At 34.9% G+C, this 22518-nt stretch overlaps 1 protein-coding gene across 2 annotated transcripts in view; it reads right to left on the bottom strand.

The window, feature by feature from the left end:
* Positions 1-2551: 2551 nt before the first annotated feature.
* Positions 2552-22518, bottom strand: part of BARD1 (BRCA1 associated RING domain 1) — an 85813-nt gene continuing 65846 nt past the window's right edge. For both annotated transcript variants that reach the window (XM_010372155.2, XM_010372157.2), the window contains 4 exons: positions 21887-22019; positions 21232-21324; positions 6475-6572; positions 2552-5077 (listed from right to left, as the gene is read on the bottom strand). In XM_010372155.2, coding sequence (XP_010370457.2) covers positions 4745-5077; positions 6475-6572; positions 21232-21324; positions 21887-22019 — 657 coding nt within the window. In that variant the 3' untranslated portion in view covers positions 2552-4744. The remainder of the gene's footprint in view (positions 5078-6474; positions 6573-21231; positions 21325-21886; positions 22020-22518) is intronic.

Below are 22518 nucleotides of genomic sequence, written 5' to 3'. Positions count from 1 at the left end.
GAATGGAAAACCAAACATCGTAAGTTCTCATTGATATGTGGAAGCTAAACTATGACAATGAGAAGGCGTAAGAATAATACAATGGACTTTGGGGACTTGGGAGGAAGACTGGGAGCAGGGGCGAGGGACAAAGATTACAAATATTGGCCGGGCACGGTGGCTCAAGCCTGTAATCCCAGCACTTTGGGAGGCCGAGACGGGTGGATCACGAGGTCAGAAGATCAAGACTATCTCTCTGGCTAACACCGTGAAACCCCGTCTCTACTAAAAAATACAAAAAACTAGCTGGGCGAGGTGGCGGGCGCCTGTAGTCCCAGCTACTCGGGAGGCTGAGGCAGGAGAATGGCGTAAACCCGGGAGGCGGAGCTTGCAGTGAGCTGAGATCCAGCCACTGCACTCCAGCCTGGGCGATAGAGCGAGACTCCGTCTCAAAAAAAAAAAAAAAAAAAAGACTACAAATATGGTGCAGTGTACACTGCTCAGGTGATGGGTGCGCCAAAATCTCACAAATCACAACTAAAGAACGTATGTAACCAAATACCACCTATACCCAAATAACTTATGGGGAAAGAAAAAGAGGTAAGAATGTTAATAGTTGTGGATTAAGTCAATGTTTCCAAGGCCCAACTAAAAGAATAAACGTTAAGGGGTGAGAGAGAAGTGGTGAGGATGCGGTGAACAGAAGCTCATGTCCCCTGTTATCAGCATTCGACGTACTTTTAACACTACGAAGGCCACACAAAATAGTTTCAGTTTAATGGCCCCTGGATTTTGTGCCTGTTTTCTTCCTTGTGCTTTTGTATTCTGCAGAAATTCTTTTTGTATTTCTCAACTATGTAATACTTTTGTAAACAGATTTGTTTAAAAACTCAGACATTTACATGAGAAAGATTCAGAAAAAGACCTTTATTTTTAGATTACATTATCTTACACAGCAGGCAAATGGGGCCTTACACAGCAGGCAAATGGTTTTGACAAACTCGTGGTATTAATGAAAATATGAGTCTAACAAACTATAAACTAAAGCAGAAAAGATAAACATTCTTGTCTTAGGCCTCAAGTGGAGGTGGCGGAAGGGTTTATGATATTATGGTAACAGTAGAAGCTTTGCCAGTACTGTCCAAGGTACACCACTTCTTTGTGGAGGCCTAAGCAATCGTGGTATCCACGGTAAATACACAGAGGGGATGAAAGCTAAACATTTTAGTTAAATGAGCAGGGGTGGCTATATATGATGGGCAAACTTTACCAGTGCAGATGGGATGGCGAGAAGTCAGCAACAGGAAACGAGGGCCTGGCTCTGGTTGTTGTTCAGGCTAAAACCAGTAAAGTGAAGACAGGAAGACGCCCAGCAGTAGATGTGCATGGGACACAAAAGCCAGGATACTCAGGACTGACACAAGCTGTGCTATCAATAGCCACTTTTCCATGAGCTTGCTCACAGGGTTTCTGGAAGGCGAATTGTGAATGCCTACCGTGTGCTGAGTACTTTCACACATCTTTACACCCGGGTGAAATAAACAGTATTTCCCCCGCTTTATCACTGATGATACAGGTTAGACTGTTAACAAACCCATGTCTAACTTCAAAGCCGACCCAGAATCCTCCCTAGGGCTGGAGTATTAGTCATTAACCCTTTAAGCCTAGTCAAAGAACATGCTTTTCCCACTTCTCTCACATCACCATTCTAATAGAAACATACAGGTATCAGAAAGTGCACCTTGTGCCTTAGAAAGCTACACAAATAATCAACAATCACTAATTTATAAGAATGTCTGCAGCTTAATTAGCCAGGCATAAGCCACATTAGTTGACTAAAAAAAAATTACAGCTCTTAACCGAAGACAACTTCAGTAGCTATTCATTAGTTCCTACCATTTTAATGTGTTCAGGGTAGGAAACAGAATAGACAATTGTGACTGCAATGAGGTCCATGAACATTTAGAATACAATTAATGTTTTTTCCACACTGACTCATGGAAACAATAACAGCTAATGTAGCCCCATTCCCACCCGTGAATCATCTTATTCCCACAGAAAACATCAAACCTCCCCAAATATCATCCTCTAGGCAGAGGTCACTTAACTATTAAATTCACAAAGCAGGTGCAAAAACAAACAAAAAAAAGGACCAATGAAATAAAGGAAAAATTCTATTTACTAAAATTCATGTAGCTAAATTACTTCTTAGGTGAAGTCAGTGATAACCCTCACACATTGCTCATTTACCCTTATTTCAATCATAATTCTAATATACTTCCCATCTGGTTTCTATTTTTCAGCAGGTCAAAAGAAAAAAAAAGTAAGTTAGATATGGTAAAGTATTAGCAGAGACAGAAAAATAGCTACAAAGTGGCAGCTGTCAAGGAAAAAGAGGAACAGCTACAAATTCAAGAGAACTAGAAAACAGCCATGAGAATGTGGAAAAGCTACCAGCCTCTCACTTTTATAGAGACACAAAGGAATCAGTGTGTAATTGTTTCTTAATGACGATTCCCAACTATCAAAGTTATACTATATTCGGAATAATCTAAGGTAATAAAGTATCTAGTACATTTTAGAAATACTTCTATTCAAAATTAATTAAAAAGTGTTATGTTCAAAATGATAAGATTTTGTTAGTTAATACATTTCCTCACCAAGTCATGTTGGGCCTCATTCAACAGCACAGAATAAGCCAATTTTATATAAGACACAGATATATGGAAACACAAATAATTTTAATGATTTATGGTAAATAAGAAGGAAGCTTGAATCTATGATTGAAAAATAAAAATTACATATATATCTAAACAGAGTGTACAATTACAAGTTTCAAGAGCTTAACACAAACTAACTGCTGTCAAAATAAATATTTAACAAAACAAAGATGAAACTGCTTAACAGTCAGGGAAAAACAACAAAAAGAAGGGAGGGTGATAAACCAAGAAAATGAATGACAAAAACTGAGCAAGAGACCTCAAAGGTATCTTTACCAACAGGAATTCAGATGCAAGGAACAGACACAAACCTGTCTAAAATGTGACCTATGAGGCAATACAAAGTGACTTGAAGTCAGTTATAAATACAAAATGACAACCAAAATCCCAGAGAGTCTTAAATTATTTAATCCAGACATTATCTAACTCGTCGGATTTTTGTTTGGTGCTATGGTGTTCGTCATTTTCCATCAGAATGAAATGTGGGACAAATGCGTTACTGGTTGCAGAGAGTGTTTCAGAGCTAATTCACCCAGCAAGGTCAGGGTCAAAAGGTTATTTTGTTCATACAATATATTTGTTGATATGAAAAAAACAGTATGTCAAAGAAAGAATTAAAGCAAAACGTATTTTCAAATGATAAACAGAATCTCAAACTTTCAAGTAAGTGCATCTTAAGATGTTGATGAACTTCAGAGATTCTCAGTATTTTAAAACTAGGGATATTCTATTCTAGTTGTTATCAAACTGTCCTCTTTTGTTCATGAGGAACCAAACTGGCAGGTCTCTCAGTGTCTCCTTCGCCAAGTCTTTAATTTTGTAAGTATATTCAATGTCTAGGAAGGAATTATTAAAGAATTCTGCTTCTTAAAAAAATGTTTCAAAATAATCTAATGTATCCTTGTGGATTCGGGAATGAGAGCACCCAGAGCAGAGTAACCTCCCCAGGTCTGGCCACTCTCCGGTGGTATCCCGCCCACTCACTGAGGCCTTGTCTGTCTGATACTAGTAAGCCCTCCCCATGCCTCCTTCTACACTTACTGTATGGCCTTTTGTATGATCTGGAAAAAGTCTGTTGTAAGTCAAGTAATCACCAACTTCTGCCTCCATGCCAACCTAAACACTTTTAAAAACTTTACAAAGGAAGAAATTAGGACCTTCAAAATTATTTTGCAAATATCAACAAGGTTTACCAGAAGAAGACTGCTTTTTAATTTAAAGTAATGACGTTGGACTGACAATGTGCTAGATTGGTCAGACTTCTTTAAAAAATACTGATATTAAAATGTGTTAGAGAAAATGCTGTAAGTATATATATAGAGAGAGTAGATAAACAGAGTTATATATTGATAGTTATAAGCAAATGTACAGAATAAAAATATGTACCATGAGCCCAGTGTTGATTTTTACCACAAAAAAAAATGTTAAAGATTAAATCACGATTTCCTGATGAATATACAACATAAAAAACAGAGATAAAAGTGTAGAAACAGACAACAAAGTAAATTACAAGAAAAGAAATGAACACAATATAGGATAAAGACAATTGCAGATAGGAGAATTAAACACCTAAGGTGGTTGGTCTATTTAGACCAAATATTCTCTTTGCAATAAAGCCAAAATATTTGATAATATTCTCTGTTTACTTAAAAAAAAAAGGCAAGTTTTTTCACTGGTGGCAGGTATGGATTTTATTAAAGAATATTAAAAGACTCAAACAGTAATGACACCACTTGTCTATTTAACCAGGATTCTGGCGTCCTCTCATTAATCTTTGATACTCAATAATCTGAATAGAAAGACACGATGAATCAAAAAACATGGCAATTTTAAAAAGAAAAACCTTTAAAAGCAATCCCAGCATCTAAATGGTAAACACAACATGAATTCCTAATCTGGCATTAGACCCTTTTTTTTTTTTGATTCAAAGACAAATATGAATGACTCTACCTATTTGTAAAAATGTGAAACATTCAAGACAGTACAATGACTGGGCTCTCACAAACCGTGCAAGTTCAATTTGAAATGTTCATCTGGTACAATATTCAGCTGTCAAGAGGAAGCAACTCAAAGGACATCACACAGTCTATAAACCAGCTTGAAGGAGCCTTCCAGACTTTGCCCTGCCGAACCCTCTCTGGGTGATAATTAGACAAATCCTCATAGATTATATACTGCGTGCAGAAGCGCTGATCAGAATCGGGTCTTGCATGGTATGCGACTGTATTGATGGTCTGAGTCACGTCACTGTCTGGCTTGGGCTTTCTACTGAGGATCTGGCCCCCACCTGCAGTGACGAGCTTAATAAGGTTGTCCTTTGGATGGTGTTTGAAGGATCCCCCCAAATAGAAGTAGCATCCATCAAATAGCTTTGGCAACTGAAATAATGAGAAAACATTTGTTAAAGGCAGATCAAAATACTGTATTCAAAAACACTGCATATGAATGAGGAAAATAAAAATACACGTTGAGTATCCCTTACCTGAAACATTTGGACCAGAAGCATTTCAGATTCAGAAATTTTTTGGGTTTTGGAAAATTTGCATATATATGAGATATCTTAAGGATGACACTCAAGCCTAAACACAAAATTCATTTATTTCTTGTACACCTTATGCACACAGCCTGAGGTAATTTTACACAATATTTTCAGTAATTTTGTGCATGCAACACAATTTTGACCGTGTTCTGACTGTGACCTGCCACATGAGGTCAGGTGTGGAATTTCCCACTTGCGGCATCATGTCAAAGCTCAAAAAGTTTTGGATTTTGGAGCATTTTGGATATTGGATTAGGGATGCTCAATCTGTAATAATTATGAGCAGCTAAGAAGCTGCTTAATGAGGTGCTGGGACAAGTTAAATTTCAAGCATACTAATTGGATCAAGAAAAATATTTAGGCAAATAGGGGCTTCCTATTTACAATTTTTCCCCGAAGATTCAGTCACCATTTTGGTTCCTTTTCATTCTTCTAAAATTTTAGATGTGTTTGGTATAAAGAAAAAAAAAAACTGTTCATCAAACTTTTTTCATCAGGATGTTTATGCTTAAGTGGTGGGACTTAAAACCCCCACAACTCCTAGCTTTTATGAAACAGGCTTCAGAGACACAAGGCTAAATGTAATTACAAGAGTAACATCTTTTCCATGGACTTTTATCCAGTTCTGCCCATCCACATTCAGGTCCCTACATATTACCAACCTAAGGTCTCCAGGGCAGCCACCGTAGGGGGTGTGCCCTCCACGGTTCCAGAAATGTATTCACGGGCACAAGAGATTATTGTGCTGAGGCTAGGGATCCAATTAGCTATGAAACACATTTCTGTATGCTTGTTGGAAATTTAAAAAAGTTTCATAATTCCCTTCTACGGAAATTTTCTTTGTCACTTCTAATATACATATATATATCAACAGGATAATGCAATATTATCCATTAAAACTACAATATGTGGCCATCAAGACATATGGTAACTAAATCCGAGCAGCAGCTGTAAGTCTTCTTCCAAGCTACTTCCTGTATCTGAGATTTACCTCCGATTCTGAAAGGTTTATGGGAATGTTCAAGATGCCAAAAATCCATTAACAGTATGAAATTATTACCTTCTGGATTTTACTGCTCATCGTGATCATCTTTCAGAACCAAGTGCTTGAAATAAGCACAATTAAAATTTTAATCAGTCACCTGTAGTTGTTGAAAGGGCAGAAGTTTTTCCTGATGGTGATAATAATAGTATGTCATAATAAGAACAATGAAAGTTGTATTAAAAGAAAAATACCAGCTGTTCTCTGTTGAGCCTGCTTCTGTGTGGACCTTCAGGAATTTCATACTTTTCTTCCTGTTCACATACTTTTCTTCGTAGACATGCTTTTACCCCTGACAAAAACACAAGAATTAAAGCAAAATAAATATCAAGTGAGCATTACTTCTCTCTCATTAAAATTAAGCAATTTACCTAAGTGGTTTTTCTTCTTCATGGCAGTTTTTAAGTATTATTCTAAAATGCAAACAGAAATCTTACTTATGCCAAAACAAAACATAACACAATTGGTTTTCCATATAAAGAAAAGATTTAAAATATTCTTTCTTTGGAGGATTAAGCCATAAGTTAGTACTGAACACTAACTGTAATTTTAATCTCCTTTCTAAAAAACCTAAGCCAGGATACTATTTCAAACACACACACAAAAGTCTACATTTTCACTCATAGCAATTACCCAAATGTAAGGTGAATAAAAAGTCCATGATGCAGTCCTGCCCACAATAACCTAAACTGAGCACTTACCATCTACACTGCTCATTTTGGCAGTTATGTCTAATTGTCTGTTAAACTGTAAGTGATCTGACATGACGGAATGTGCTTTAGTCTACAGCACCTAGCTCAGCTAGCCACACAACAGGGGCTCAACAGTGCTTGCTAAAGTAAACAAGCAGAGCTTGGGATAGGTTTGGAATGTGACAGGAACACAACTGAGGTCGCCAGTCTAGAGACGATTTGGTTGGGCTTTGCAGGAAAAAAAAAGCACTGTTTTGATGGCTTGAGTAAGTCTGTTCACAGCTTCAGGTTAAAAAGCAAGATGCAATAGAGACAGCTCAGCCTGGCACTGTTTAGAGTCATTCCACTGCCTGGCACCTGGGTGGGGAAACCCTAAGTAGGGCCACTGGCTGGCAGCCAGTACCAATTGTCTCGCTAGGCTCTAGAAATGAAAGGAACCCTTGGATGCCCAGGACCAATCATGAAGGACATGGTCAGCTTCAGCTAGAGACAACATCTTGGATAACGCCTATTCACCAACAGGCGAGGGAACTGATGGCATGTATATATGTATTTATTATGCTTCTGTTCTGATAGCATATAACTACTAAATTTGAGATTTGGAGTTGAAGGACTTGGCTATCCCAATTACTTGTTCTGGAAGCTTCCTTGCCTAAGGAAATAAAAAATGAAAACAGTGTTTTTCACTGGGTTTCTGTGGATAAAATGCAAGAAGCATTCTATAAACTAGATACTATAATGAATTATCTTCATTATAAAAACAAACCCTCCATACAATTTCCTATTTGTCTTTGAGGTTGTTTTGCTCAATATCTCATTTTATCACTGAGGGCAGAAACCATATATTATTCACTTATGCATTCTTCAGAATTTCATACACTCTCCCATAGAAGAGGAGTTTAATAGCAGAGGGTATTGGGAAAGTTGGAACAGTAACTCAGGTATCCCGTTCACTGTCTAGTGTTGTTAACACAAAGGAACAAAAGTTTTTAAAAATTCACTATGGACACAGCATTGATAGATTGTATCCACACCAATAAAAATAAGTAATTGTATAGCACCTGTAAGAGTTCAGAGTTACACATAGTTTTGAATATCAAACTATTGTATCCTGTTATCACTTGATATCTAATGGCTTAAAACGACCAGAAAAAAATCTATGGCTGCATAAACATATAATTTAGATCGAGGATTAGACATATATGTTGGATATACTACAGTGTTTTGGAAACCTCTTGAAAAATGCTAGTGATAAAGTTCTATCCGGCTGATCCCTACTTACTTCAACAGTAAATTGATTCCAACACAGGAGCAGAATCACTACTCGGCATGTAAACTCTGCATTTGCCTGTAAAAGGGCTCCTTTCTTGACTGAAGGGTGGCCAAGAACCAGCAGTTAATCTGCTACCCAGAACTGTCCTGGGATTGCATCTACTATAAATTTAGATTCACTTGTGTATGAGTGAAATGGCTCTTGACCCACAATGATTTTTTTTTTTTTTTTTTTTTTTTTGAGACAGAGTCTTGTACTGTCACCCAGGCTGGAGTGCAGTGGCACCATCTCGGCTCACTGCAAGCTCCGCCTCCTGGGTTCACGCCATTCTCCTGCCTCAGCCTCCGGAGTAGCTGGGACTACAGGCGCTCACCACACCCAGTTAATTTTTTGTACTTTTAGTAGAGACAGGCTTTCATCGTGTTAGCCAGGATGGTCTCAATCTCCTGACCTCGTGATCCGCCCACCTGCCTCAGCCTCCCAAAGTGCTGGGATTACAGGCGTGAGCCACCACACCTATAATGATTATCTTGAGAGCAAAAACTTATACTGGAGAAGACAAAGAAATGCAGTGTTTTCCAAGAGTTAAGTAATGGTTCACTTTAGACTGACTCAAACTTTATGGTATAATCAGTTTTAAACTTTCTTCTTTATTACCCCACTCTGACACAGTAACAAAACTTCATCGGATTACAGGAGTCAATCAGCAGAATTTGGAGAACGCGACAGAACTGAAAAAACTGGTACTTTCTGGGGAAAAAAATGTGTTTGAGTCCTGTTTATAAAATGTTTCATTTATTCTAATCTTGTAACTTGAATTTTGAAAATACCCAGAATCAAATTACTTACGAGGTAGAAAAGACCCTGAAGAGCTAGTCCTACTTTCTTGTTTTATAGATTCGCACAGGCAAATGCAGAAACAGAGTGACTTGCTAAGATCACTAATAGCAAAGGTAAAGTGAACCACTTCCTAAAGCAACAGACTTCCACATCGGTGCTCTTCTTATATCATATTTACAGGCCAAGTATCCCTTATCTGAAATGCTTGAAACCAGAAGTGTTTTAAAATTCAGTTTTGTTTTGGATATTGGAATATTTGCACATACATAATTAGGTATATCTTGGCAACAAGACCCAAGTCTAAAAAAGAAATTCATCTATGTTTCATATACACTTTATACAGATAAAACATATATGAAGATAATTTTATATACTATCTTTAATAATTTTGTGCATAAAACAAAGTTGTGTCTGCGTTTAGACTGTGAGCCATCATGTGAGGTCAAGTGTGTCATGCTGGCACTCAAATAGTTTAGTATTTTACAGCATTTTGGATTTTCAGATTAGGAATGCTCAAACTGTGTTAAACACCTATTATGTACAAGAGAAGTCATAATCTCTTCCCTAAGAAGAAAATCCTGCTGTTTCCTGTCACTTTATTTCAATAATCTAATCCTGAACTTTCATTAATATTAGAATGCTCTATCTCAGACTGCCTAATTTTAAATGAAATTTTATTGCTTTATTTTCCTCTATCAACAAGCAATCCATTATCAAATTTAATTTTCCAAGCACATTTAAAATTACATCCATGTTTTAAAGATATTAAGGATGCCACTGAGATAATCTCAAGTCATGGTATATATAATAACAAAGAAAACTCCCTACTCTTGTCCAGAAATTCTAAGAACTTCATATTATGTAAATTTCCGTTACAAAGTCAATTAAAGAACAAAGGTTAATAGTTTTTACACAGACAAACATGAGAAGATCCATTTTTCAGATCCAGCTTTTCCCTCTTTTTCTATTTAAAATGGCTAACCTTTCAAAGAAGAACAAATTTGGGAGCAGATTTGATTGTCAGAAAAATAATAAAATATTATTTTATATTTTGCATTTATTTCAAATGTTAAAAGCAAAGATAATAGGTTTTTTGAAAAAATGTTTGAATGCAAAGTTGTTTATGAAAATGGAGAACCAATATATCTTAAATATTTAAAAAAAAATTCTGGAAGTATTAATGATTTACATGTATTAGTGAAGTGGTATTCAAAAATACTAATAAAGCAGGAAATAATACACAGCCAGAGTTTTAGTCATTTATAGCTCTTGTTAAACAAAAATGAAATGGTAATATTAAATATGAAAAGAAAAAGTAGAATATCATTAATAAAATAAGGAATAAGTTGTTCCATTGTTACTTCCCTGGGTTTAAATTGAGTAGAACCTGAGAATTTATTTGATTGTATATAAGTTTATTTTACACCTGTAAATACTAACAGACAGAACTCTATTCTTATAAATTGTTATTAATAGAGAACCATGAGAGCAGCATCATTTTATAAAAACTATGAATGCTATGTTACCTAATATTTATCCAATGAGCAAAATACTTTACTATAGATTGAATGTGTACACTGTGCAGTGCTCTGAAAACTTTAATTTTTCCATAATGTAGAATAAAACACTCATAAATCATAAGGCCTGACCAATCCAATGCTAAAAATCACACACCAATATGTTCTGGTCAAAGGAGAAAAAAAAAAATTCTTAAGATACCAACTTATTCTATTCTGTTTTCTTTTTACTTTTCTAACTTTAAATGACCAAAGACACAACTGTTTGTTCTAAGAAAAGATCCTGATCAAAATTACTGTGATAACAGCTACTAAAAGTACTTGTATCCTTCCCCAAATACAGCAAGAGTAGTATAGCCAATGCTCATTATCTGCAGTAGTTATGTTCTATAAAGATGCTATGAACACCGAATTAGTGAATAATGAACCACTGTTGTTAAAGGAAATACAGGGTTATGTTTTTGTGAGCCTGTGGTTCCAGAATTTTCATCAACCGATGAATACTTTGTTTTATGTATGTTTCTGTTTATACACATTATTTATTGTATACTGTTGACTCATTAACATTAAACTTAGCACCAGCAGTACTACAATTAACACCTTAACAAAGCTTATCTAACACAGTATTTAATATTTTCCCTGAAAGGCACATCACAATCTTCTTGAGCTTAGACACATAAAACAGCACTTCAGCACTACATTATGAGGCCATTTTAAATAATAAAATCATCAACAAAAATACAAAAATGCAGAAAACATGGCATCAATAGACTGTGAAAGGGCCACTTGTTTACAGTGTGAGAGCTGGAAAAAGGAGGCAAGTATCACCTTGTTTGACCTCAGCTGGGGACACACCTGTTTGGCAAGTAAAGTTCTTCACTACTCTGTACATGTCTACAAAAGCACTGTGAGTATTGATTTGGGGATTACAAGAAAAATTTTAGCAAGTAAGAAAACTCACAAACACAGAATCCACGAACAATGAGGATTTACTGTATATTACTTCCAATTCAGGGGAGGGAACTGAAACGCTAAGAAGTTAACTTGCTTAAAGCCATTCAGCCATTAACTGGCAGAATGTGAATCTGAACCTAAATCTGCTTAGTTTTCTAAAGGCTGTGTATTTCACACTGGAATATAACTTAGTGGTACACAAGATAAACCTTGGGTATTATCTTAGCTTGATGTGCATATGTCAAATGCTTAAAAGCTGCTTGAATTGAGTGTTCCAAGATGTTGTTTATTATAAAAAAGGCCAGAAGCAGAAGACTAACAACTGAGTACTCCATCTCTCCAAAAGCAGAGGTTTGTCAAGAGACGGAGTCTTTCCGGAATTGGGTCGTTAATGCATATTCAAATTCAACATTCACACTCAGGACATCTATAATTACCCATCATGTCAATCTTAATTTGTTAGTTTTATCTGTGCTGTATTTGGCACTCATCTCTCTCTCCCCCATTGTTTTTAATATAAAAATCATATTCACCCAAGTTTGCTCAGCTGAGTTTCTGAATCTTTTAATTTTAAATGATCATAAATGTGCTTTCAAAATTGTTTTTTACATATAATAAAAATTATACTCTAAAAAGGGCATAAATTTTAATAAGCACTCACTGAATTAAAAACTACCTTTCTAATAAAGCTAATATAAAATATTAACTTTATTATACATTGAAAATGAGACTCAAAATTCTTGACTAGGTCAAAATACCATACTAGAAGCCCTGCCAGTGTGCTGGAATTATGTCATATATTGTTTCTATATTAAAGATCAAACCAAAAACCATCAGGAATCCAGTGAAATGGCTAACTCACATTCACTATATGTAAATTTTTTAATTTTCCTCATTACATAAGCAGGTATTCTGCTTCCCAAATCTATTCCCCTTCCCAAATCTCCTTCCCAATGATACTTGCAGAGCGTTCATAATTGTATCTTTAACTGAATATGGTGGCACAGAAAGTCAAGGACTGAACACTTCTATGATATCTCCTGTATCAAATGAATGGCTAATGTCTAATTGCAGAATTAAGTAGGCTGTGCTTACGTCAGTTGCTTCTCCATTTTATGGGTTGATTTGACTATTTACAAGAAATACATTAAAATGACATCTATTGCTCCTGACAACGTGCTGGCATTAGTCAATCAACAGAATTTAACCCTAATAGATACCAGAATCCAATAAGCATGGCATCAAGAAAAAAGAGATGGCAGATACCAACAGGGCAGAATGGTAATTCAATGGGAAGGAGCCAGTGTAAGTCTTAATTCATTAAGTATTCAGTTTCATGAGAGTTATGTAGTAAGTTTCTGTCAAGTAAGGCAAATCCAATGCTCTAATTATAATGATTGAGTTAAACAAATACACTCCTCTAATATGCTTTTACTCCAAGCAACAGCTTGCAAAATTCTTATGTCATCTAAGACCAACTAAGGAAGAATGAAAGTAGCTCTTTTTCTTTTCCTGAAAACACAGGAAGTTTCCAGGTCTATAACTACATTTGAATGGTGGCAAAGTGTTTTATTAGAGTTGCTGTCATAGCATAGAAAATCTCAAGAATTTTTTCAAAGCTGGGAGTGACATCTACTCCAAGGATTGTGACTCAAATGCCTACAAAAGCCAAGCAGATTACATAAATGTGTGAAGAACCTGGTATGAAGTGGTAGGAAGCTATGGAGACTATAACAAACATCATACCTAAATATATAAAATTTAATTATGTTAGAAAAAACCACAGACATTGTATTTCCTTCAGCCCTCAGAGTCCTTAGTCTACCGATTTGAAACTTCTGATGCTTTGTCTAATCAACCTCTTTTATAGATAAGGAAACTTAAGTCCCAAGAGATTTAAGTGGCTTTCTCAGTGACATAACTGAGATGAGAACTGAAATATCCTACATGTCACAGATCAAGTTTTTTTGTTAATCTTTATTCTTAGTTGGAACAATGTGTTTACTCAATCTGACATGCTAAGGTTGCTACTCTCTAACTTGTACCCTGTGAGTTTCAGAATGATGACATACTCCATAGACATTACCATAGTTACAAGTTGATATCAACTTCCTACTGAACCTTTTTTAAGACAAATCAATTGAGTTGATTTACTAAAAAGTAAAATAAGAATGAAATGCTTTAAAATAAACTTTCAGTAATTCAAATGGTGATACATTATCAATGCAATGGAAGAATCTACCAGCCAAACATTACTTAATTAACTCAAGCCTAAATAATGGCTAACATTTTAAGATTTTATTTACAGAATAACAGTTAAGCAATCTGCAGCAAGAATTTTTAACCTATTTTCCATTTAAAACACTTACATCTTAAGATTTAAACTATTTTATATTTGTAATAAACAGTTGATAAAGTCCATAATTATTCCATCAGTTAGTAGAAAACAAACTCTTATACTTCCTTTTGAAGAAAAAAAAAAAGCAAAAAATACAAATACAAGACCACATTTTAGTTAGTTTTCTTGGCTAATAATTTCCTTACTAAAATTACCTTGCATGAATCAGCTGTTATTTATGTAAACATAACTTTTGCATATGCCAGAATGATACATACTTGAAATCATGTGTCAAGCCACTATCCTTATAAAATGCATGCTTTATTTCATCTTTGTTACTTTTCATATGTTCCTTTATAGTTGAAGGTTTTGACTGAAGCTATCACTTTGCAGAAACAAAGGAGGAACTACTTATCTATTAAAACTAAGAGATCCTTTTAGCCCAGATGTATTCCTGATCATGTTCTCCATTTCATGTAAGCTTTCCTTTTTCCCTGAGATCTTAATACTTTTTTAACAGAGGTAAGCAGCCCCATTCCTAAAGTACTGATTAACCCAAAGTAATTAACTCAAAAGTCATTAAGGTAGCTCTGTCTACCTTAGCAAAGCCTGGAATTTTTGCATAATAATGAAGCTTATGAATTCCAGGGCTACAACACTTTTCTATAAAGAAACTTCTACTGTACAGAAGGTATTCTTTTATTCTAAATTGCTAATAACCACTCTCTCCTCCTACCTCATAAAAGCATATACATCAGTAGATGTATGTTTCTATTTTAGCTGCATGGACCACTAATGATGGTCATGGATTTATATTAAGCTTACTTTTCCTATAATAAAAAAAATAATACAAATAAAAGGAAATTTTAAAAAGGAGGGTGTTCCTGAATCCACAGTTAAACAAAAATGATGAGAGAATACAATGAAGGTGGAAGAAAACTTCAAAATGGAGATCTTTTAAATGCCCAAAGGAGGAGACAATTATTAACTCTGCATGGAAAGCCCTATGTAGAATTTTCTCACTCTTCAAATCCCAGAGTAGTAAACAGATCCACATTTTAAAGGATTTTTACGCCAGACCTGGTGGTTCGCACTTGTAATCCTAGCACTTTAGGAGGGCGAGGCAGGAAGATTGTTTGAAACCAGGAGTTCAAGAACAGCCTGGGCAAGAAAGTGAGATCTCTGCCTCAACTAAAAAGAAAAAAAAAAATTAGCCAGGTATGGTGGTGAGTGCCTGTAGTTCCAGTTACTCAGGGGGCTGAAGCAGGAGGATCACTGGAACCCAGGAGTTCATGGCTGCAGAGAGCTATGATTGCACCACTGCACTCCAGCCTGTGCGACAGAGTGAGGGAGGGGAAAAAGGGTTGTTATTCTTCTGGAATTAATGGCTATTTGTAACTGAAATAGCTATGGGAATCAGAATTAACCACTCTTAGTCAATACAAAATATCCACACACACAAAAAAATTAAAATACAAAGTCAAACATCACTACTCCATATGAAAACAAACGTTCTAATAAAGTATGTCATTAGATCTAAACTAGGGATGTTTAAACTAGGGATGTGTGTCACTCAAGATAACAGTATATAAGCAAAATAAACATTACAGAATTTCCTATTTCTATTAAAAATCAGCACCCAGATTGTAGAAGCAAAACAATTGTTTTGCAAATGATTTTATTTTAGACTTTTTAGTCAAGCAGACTATAACAGCACCAAACTTTAGTAAAAAGGGAAATCACAATAGGCAGCCAACAACAATGACAAAAATGAAAAAACAGTAGCATATTATCACTGCAATTTCTGAAAAACTTAAGTAAAAGAACAGAGAAATGAGTTTGAAATTTGAAACTTCCATGGCCAAAAGTGAAAGGACAATGAAATAAAGGCTGAAAATATAAAATAAAGGCTAAATGTTCCCATTTAAGATTTGAGATATCTCATTAAATACTGTCGCAGGTCATTAAATCCTGGCTCCATATAAATATCATTTAGCAATTATTTATTTTTTGACATTTTCATAAAAATTCTAGCTATCAGCATATTTATATGTAGAAATATATTTCTGCACATGACAATATGTGTAATTTGCTATTTTACTTAATGCATTGAGAAGCAGGTCAAATTCTATTGCAAAAATATATTATTATTTCATAAATTTTTCTTAGGCAAAACTTGGGTATCAATTCTAAGACCTTATATTGTGAATAATATCAAAATATCAAAATAGTCTGTCTCTTGTATTATGAATATCAAAATTAACTGTCTCTATATAGGTATGGTTAAAAACCAAACAGTCTAATGTCCCAAAATTGTCCTATTAGTAAACTCATGCTTAGTGTTCTTTTGAAGTCATATATTAAAAGTTCAAATTTTTATGTAAAAATGTCTGTTCTGATTAGGGCAATCCCCATATTCAACTGTATTTGGTGGGTATGCATTAAACAGGTATAAAAGACCTGGTGTATCAGACGGGAGGAATAAATACATGTAGGTTCGAATTTCCCTAATTAAGACCAAAGCCCTTCCCTATCCAATTAATCTTTAGAAAAGTGAAATACTTCCAATTATTACAACTTGAAAATTTGAAAGCATTAATTTATTCCTAGACAACTTAAATTTGATCTAACAGGCACCCATTATTTTTAAAAGTGTTATAAAAAATAGTCCTCCAGTAACCCACCAATTTACTGCTGTTGCTCTTTGATTTTTTTTATCCACATGCATGCACACATTTGTATATTGTTGAAAGTGAAGATATAATTATTTGATGTGTTTAAAAGCTAAACAATTCCATTTTTCATAATATTTTAGTCTTAATATTTATTATATAAAATATGAATTTTTTCCAGAGAATATCTTCAAGCATTTCAGAGTTTTCCTAATCTTTCATATGTAGGTCATATTCCCTACTTCTTGCTATCAGAAGTAACACTGCAAATACTTTCTTTCTTTCTTCTGTATTTCTTGCGTAGGGTAAATTCTCAGAACTGGGACTATTAGATCAAAGGATGTTAATTTTTTTTTATTCTTAGACAATCTTTGGTGGAGGCCTTCTGTCAGCATAAAGTTGCCTAATCAATCTTAATTTATAGGAATGTTTTGGTACTTTTTTTTATAATTAGCAAAGTTTGTACAGAATAAAAGTTGTATTTAATTTTAAAATTCCATTGTACTCTCAGTATCCATTTAAAGAAGAAAACTTGTTAGAATTTGTTTGAAAAGAATTAATGTGTTAGCCTGATTATGAGGTTATTACTTAAATGATGATGTAATGATTGTCTTCTAGGGTCCATCTCTCCTCAGCTAAAACAAAAATGAAAAAAACACTCCATTTAGCCCTTCACCATCTCACAGACATAAATCCAGCATAAAATGTCTGGCACATTCCTTCAGTAATTCCCTTAGGTACTGGGGAATTTTACAACTTCGATAGCTGCAATTTTATTTAAACTTAGATGAGAGTGGAGAAGAGAGAAAGATTATTAAAGAAAAGATGACAGCAATCTGTTCTCACCTTCATAATGAGATAAGAAAAGAAGATGCAGAATTAAATTTCTTTTAGTAAAAAGGCTAAGATAGAAAAAAAATTTGAAAGCAGTGTACCGAAAGAACAGGTTAGTAGAAAACATTTTATCTTGGCCTAGTTTGCATCTTTAGGATACAGTTTCATCTTATTCATACTCTATGAGATTAGTAAGATGATTTATTTATATACCTTCCATTCTTTTATTCTTATCACCTCTTTAATATGAAAATCACCCTTGTATGGGTGGCTACTAATGGCCTGTGAGAAATTAGCACCCAAACTAGGACTAAAGTAGAGGCTCCCTCACCAATTTGATGTTGAAGAAGGGACTTTTCTTATCTATAGCTCCTATTTCTGTAAAATATAAAATAAACATCATTCTGTAAAATATCTATAAAAGAAATATAAGACTGGATGGTCTGTAAAATTATGGCTTAGTCTCAGAATCTTCATGCTAAGTTCGTTAATTGTGGCACTCTAAGATATTCTGCATAAACAATGTAGGAGAATAAGATATTAACCAATTAAGACAGAATACTTCAACAGAAAACTTCTCATAGTTAAATTTGGACCCAATGGATCCAAATCTTTTGTATAATTCTTTTTGTTAAATTGTTTAGTTTGTAAAATGAATCGATTATCTACAGAAAAAATTACAAATAAAATTCCTCTTGAATCTATTTGGTTTATGAAAAATCTCATGAAAAGTTAATATGAAAGTTTCTTAATAGTTAATCCTGAAGTTTTATCTACCAGCAAGTTAATGGACAGACTCAAACATGAGACCTAGTTTTAAAAAGTCATAAATCTTTAAAATTAATTTTGAAAGCTTTGGTCCACCTATTATCTTTTAATATGAATGGTTTTCAAATAGTTTTAAATAGCTTTGAAACATTTTAAAAAATCAAACTAAGCCAGGTGCAGTGATGTGCACCCGTAGTACCAGATACTCAGAAGGCTGAAGCTGCAGAATTGCTTGAGTGACACCTCGTCTCTTAAAAAACAAAGAATCAAACTGAGATGCTTGATAGAAATAGAAAGTATAGAAACTTTATAGTATACAAACTATGTATAGAAACAGTTTCTATACATCTTCTATACACAGTATAGAAACTATGAGAAATATATATTAGGAAAGAAGTATTTGAAGGTTCTTGCCTTCTTTTTGTAAACCCAGTGACTACTTAAAGGAATTGTCTCAAACTTTGAACCTCTCTTTGGACTCTATATTAGAAAATATGAGGATATGAACTTCAATAAGGGATTCCATCCATCCTTTATCCTAAAAGAACCACTGATATTAGAGGATATTATTCACTACTGTGAGAATCACCAAACAGCACACTATTAAGTCAGTCTGAGTCCATCAGTGATTCTATAAAAATGACATGGCCAAGATATTAAAGTGACAAAACCTACATTTCCCAAAAAAGGCAGATTTTATGGAAATGAATCATGTAGCCTGTATAGGTAACCAAATGCCAGTTCAGCATATTCACAAGAACTAGACTCAAAAGTTAAGTGGTAAATGTCTTAACATTCAAAATTACATATGGCTTCTTTATTACTGCAACCTTATTATGAAGAAAATCTATTTCTTCCTATAGTCACTGGAAAGGTCTCTGGCACAGGTTTGATACAAAAGCATCCCTGATCATGAAACCATTTTAAATGAATTTTTAAAACACTGAGGCTCAATAAGACTTTCACAGATTTAAAAGGAAAAAGAAAGTTCAAAAATAAGTGAGACGGCCGGGCGCGGTGGCTCAAGCCTGTAATCCCAGCACTTTGGGAGGCCGAGACGGGCGGATCACGAGGTCAGGAGATTGAGACCATCCTGGCAAACCCGGTGAAACCCCGTCTCTACTAAAAAAAATACAAAAAACTAACCGGGCGAGGTGGCGGGCGCCTGTAGTCCCAGCTACTCGGGAGGCTGAGACAGGAGAATGGCGTAAACCCGGGAGGCGGAGCTTGCAGTGAGCTGAGATCTGGCCACTGCACTCCAGCCTGGGCGACAGAGCGAGACTCTGTCTCAAAAAAAAAAAAAAAAAAAAAAAAAAAAGTAAGACACATTAGTCCAATTACTTATACTTCTCAAACTCGTCATAACTAGGAGGGACTAATTAATAGGGATTGATGAGAACAGATGGAGTGGCATTGCTAGTCACAGCCTCTTAGCTGGATGAGACTGCATCGGTTGAGACAAGCATCACAAGGAAAGAAGTGGTAGCTGTATTTGAAAATGACATGAATACCAATTGATGAAAGAAAACTGTTTTACAAACCAAATCAACTCCAAACTATAGATTAAATTAATAATATAATTAAGATCTTGATAAATCAAGCATTCTACCATAAAACCTTCAAAGCACAAAGCCATAAAACCATTTTTGTAAACTAATTTTAATCCATCAGTTGCTTCATAAAGGGTTTCATTAAATATACCCACTGTTCTTTTTTAACATCTTATTTGAAAATTATTATAGTCACAGGAAGTTTCAAAGGAATGTACAGACGTCCCACATACCTTTCCTTCAGTGTCCAGTGTTAACATCTCACACCACTGTAACATAATACCAACAAATTGACTTCAATACGATCCATAGAGCTTACTCAGATTTCAATAGTCATTTATTTTTTTGAGATGGAGTTTCACTCTGTTGCCCAGGCTGGAGTGCAGTGGCACCATCTCAGATCACTTCTATCTCCCGGGTTCAAGCGATTCTCCTGCCTCAGCCTCCCGAGTGGCTGGGATTACAGGCATGTGCCACCATGCCCGGCTGATTTTTCTATTTTTAGTAGAGAAGGGGGTTGGCCATGTTGGCCTGGCTGGTCTCAAACTCCTGATCTCAGGTGATCTGCCTGTCTCGGCCTCTCAAAGTGCTAGGATTACAGGCATGAACGACCGTGCCCAGCCTGATTTCACTAGCTATAAATGCACTCATTTAATTTTATCTCAGGTAGTCTTGTGTTACATGACCACTACTAACATCAAAATACTCAACTGTATTGTTCCCCACGTTCCTCCTTTGTAACCACTAATCTTTTGTAACCACTAATCTTTTGTAAATAATTAATAAACACAAAAAAGTGAATCTACTGTTCTATGTTAGCCATAGTATCAAAAGGAGATGTGTTCACTATTAAGGAGTAGAAAATAATTGTGTATGAGCTTTCTTTTCATTTTAAGTCCCAAGGGAATCCGAGTAGAAATGAAAGCGAGTGACAGTAGGGGAGGCGAGAGGCAGCTCTGAAGGTGGTGGTGGGTTGACTATCAGCAAGAAGAGGGGAACAGGAACACATTTTCAGTGGAGGTCGAGAAAGCTCGTGTAGTGACTCCAACTAAAGTAGTACAAGGCAGTCATTTCCCAACAGCTTCCTAAAAATACTGGATTAAATTAACTAAGACCAAAAGGGTGTTATGCAGGTAATCATAAAGGAAAAGTAATAAACTGCTTTCATTTCACAGACATGTCATGCCGTATATTTAAAACATGTATTATTAAATTCAATATATCATTTAACGGTAACAAGAATTGCTTAGGCTTAAAAGTGCACTATGTACTCCATTTACTTTTCATTGAAATAGTTGGTATTATAGGAAAAAAAGACTTTAAAACCAGAACATATGTGTATACATTTACTAAGGACATCTAAATGACACCATAAATATGAGAAGCTTTTTCAAAATGCAGTGACTAACCAGAGGTAAGAAAATTAACATCAAGTTCCTTAATCACGGGCATTAATAACCATAAAAAATGAAACTAGTCTAATTCATTTAATTCTCTCAAATCCAACACTTACATTCAAATTTTAGAATCCAGCATCCATTGAGAATTCCAAGCATACACTTCAAAGTACTTTGAACTGCATCACCAGGAACAACAACATGAGTTACTAAAATACAAAAAAGGCAGTAAGAGAAAGAAAGATATAAGCCAAAGTATTTCTTTGGCCTGCTTTGTATAACTAATCTATATTTTAAAAACTTGTATATGAATCTTCAAAGGCAACAATTTTTACACTTAAGTGTAAGACTACTTCTATTTAGTACCTCGTTCTCTAACTTGGCCATCAATATGAAAAATCAGATCATAAACCATGTATCTTAAAGTCATATTGGCAAACACAAATTTTTATTTTATTTTCAAATTACACCTAAGGGATTATGACATTACACTGCACTACAATTTATTTGTCATAAGCAAAGTCACAAATTTGCTCTTCTGAAATACTGTCTTGTCCTAAAATATATGTAAACCTTTAAACTTTACATTTCCTAACTACATTGTCTATAAGTAGTTTATTACTGAAAAAAAACTTAGATTTATTACAAGATGCAAAGTATACAGCCATCACCCAATGGTTAAAACATATGTAAACTGTCAAAGGTAGTTCTCCAAAAGGATCATCTAACATTTTTTCCTACCCCCTCTCCACCAAAATTCAAAATCCTCACCTGTACTGTCAAACTCAGTACATTTTTTAGCCTTAAGAATTGCTGCAAGCTCACTGAGCATTTTCTGTTGTTCTGAAGAGAGCCCACTGCCTATAAGTACAAGAGGTCCATCCCTACGCTGCCCAGTGTTCATCTGTTAATATAAAAGGAGATGCCACAGTGTTAAAAACATTAGAAGACTAGACAAAGACATTAAACAGACTGTTAACTTGATATAAACTTGAATTTCATTACTTAGTTTACTCTAATAATTTTCAGTAATTTCCAATGAATCGACACCCAGAACCTTTTAAGTATTTTTCTCTTTATTTTTCCCTCAAGAAAATGTCAATTGAGATAGCTCTCTATACCCAGGGCATCTTGTTTCTTCAATTTTAAATTGGGTCTCTCCAGGGTTTTACTTCATTCTGATACCAGTAAGTCCTTTTTCTTTCCCCAAGTAACCCAAAATATCCACTTAAAATCAGCAGTTCCCTATTCCACCTCCACTACCTTGTCCCAAAAGAGTAACTCAAACTTGGTCTGTTATTAAACTGACATTATCTGAAAAATCAAAGAATGCCAAGGCTTCTAGAACAGTGCTGATCTAAAAAATAGAAAACAAATTATGAAAATAGTAACCCCTCGAAACT

This window comes from Rhinopithecus roxellana, chromosome 14, assembly GCF_007565055.1.
Source record: "Rhinopithecus roxellana isolate Shanxi Qingling chromosome 14, ASM756505v1, whole genome shotgun sequence".
Taxonomy (NCBI): domain Eukaryota; kingdom Metazoa; phylum Chordata; class Mammalia; order Primates; family Cercopithecidae; genus Rhinopithecus; species Rhinopithecus roxellana.
Note: the sequence above shows the minus strand (reverse complement) of the source record. Positions and strands in the feature narration are given on the sequence as shown.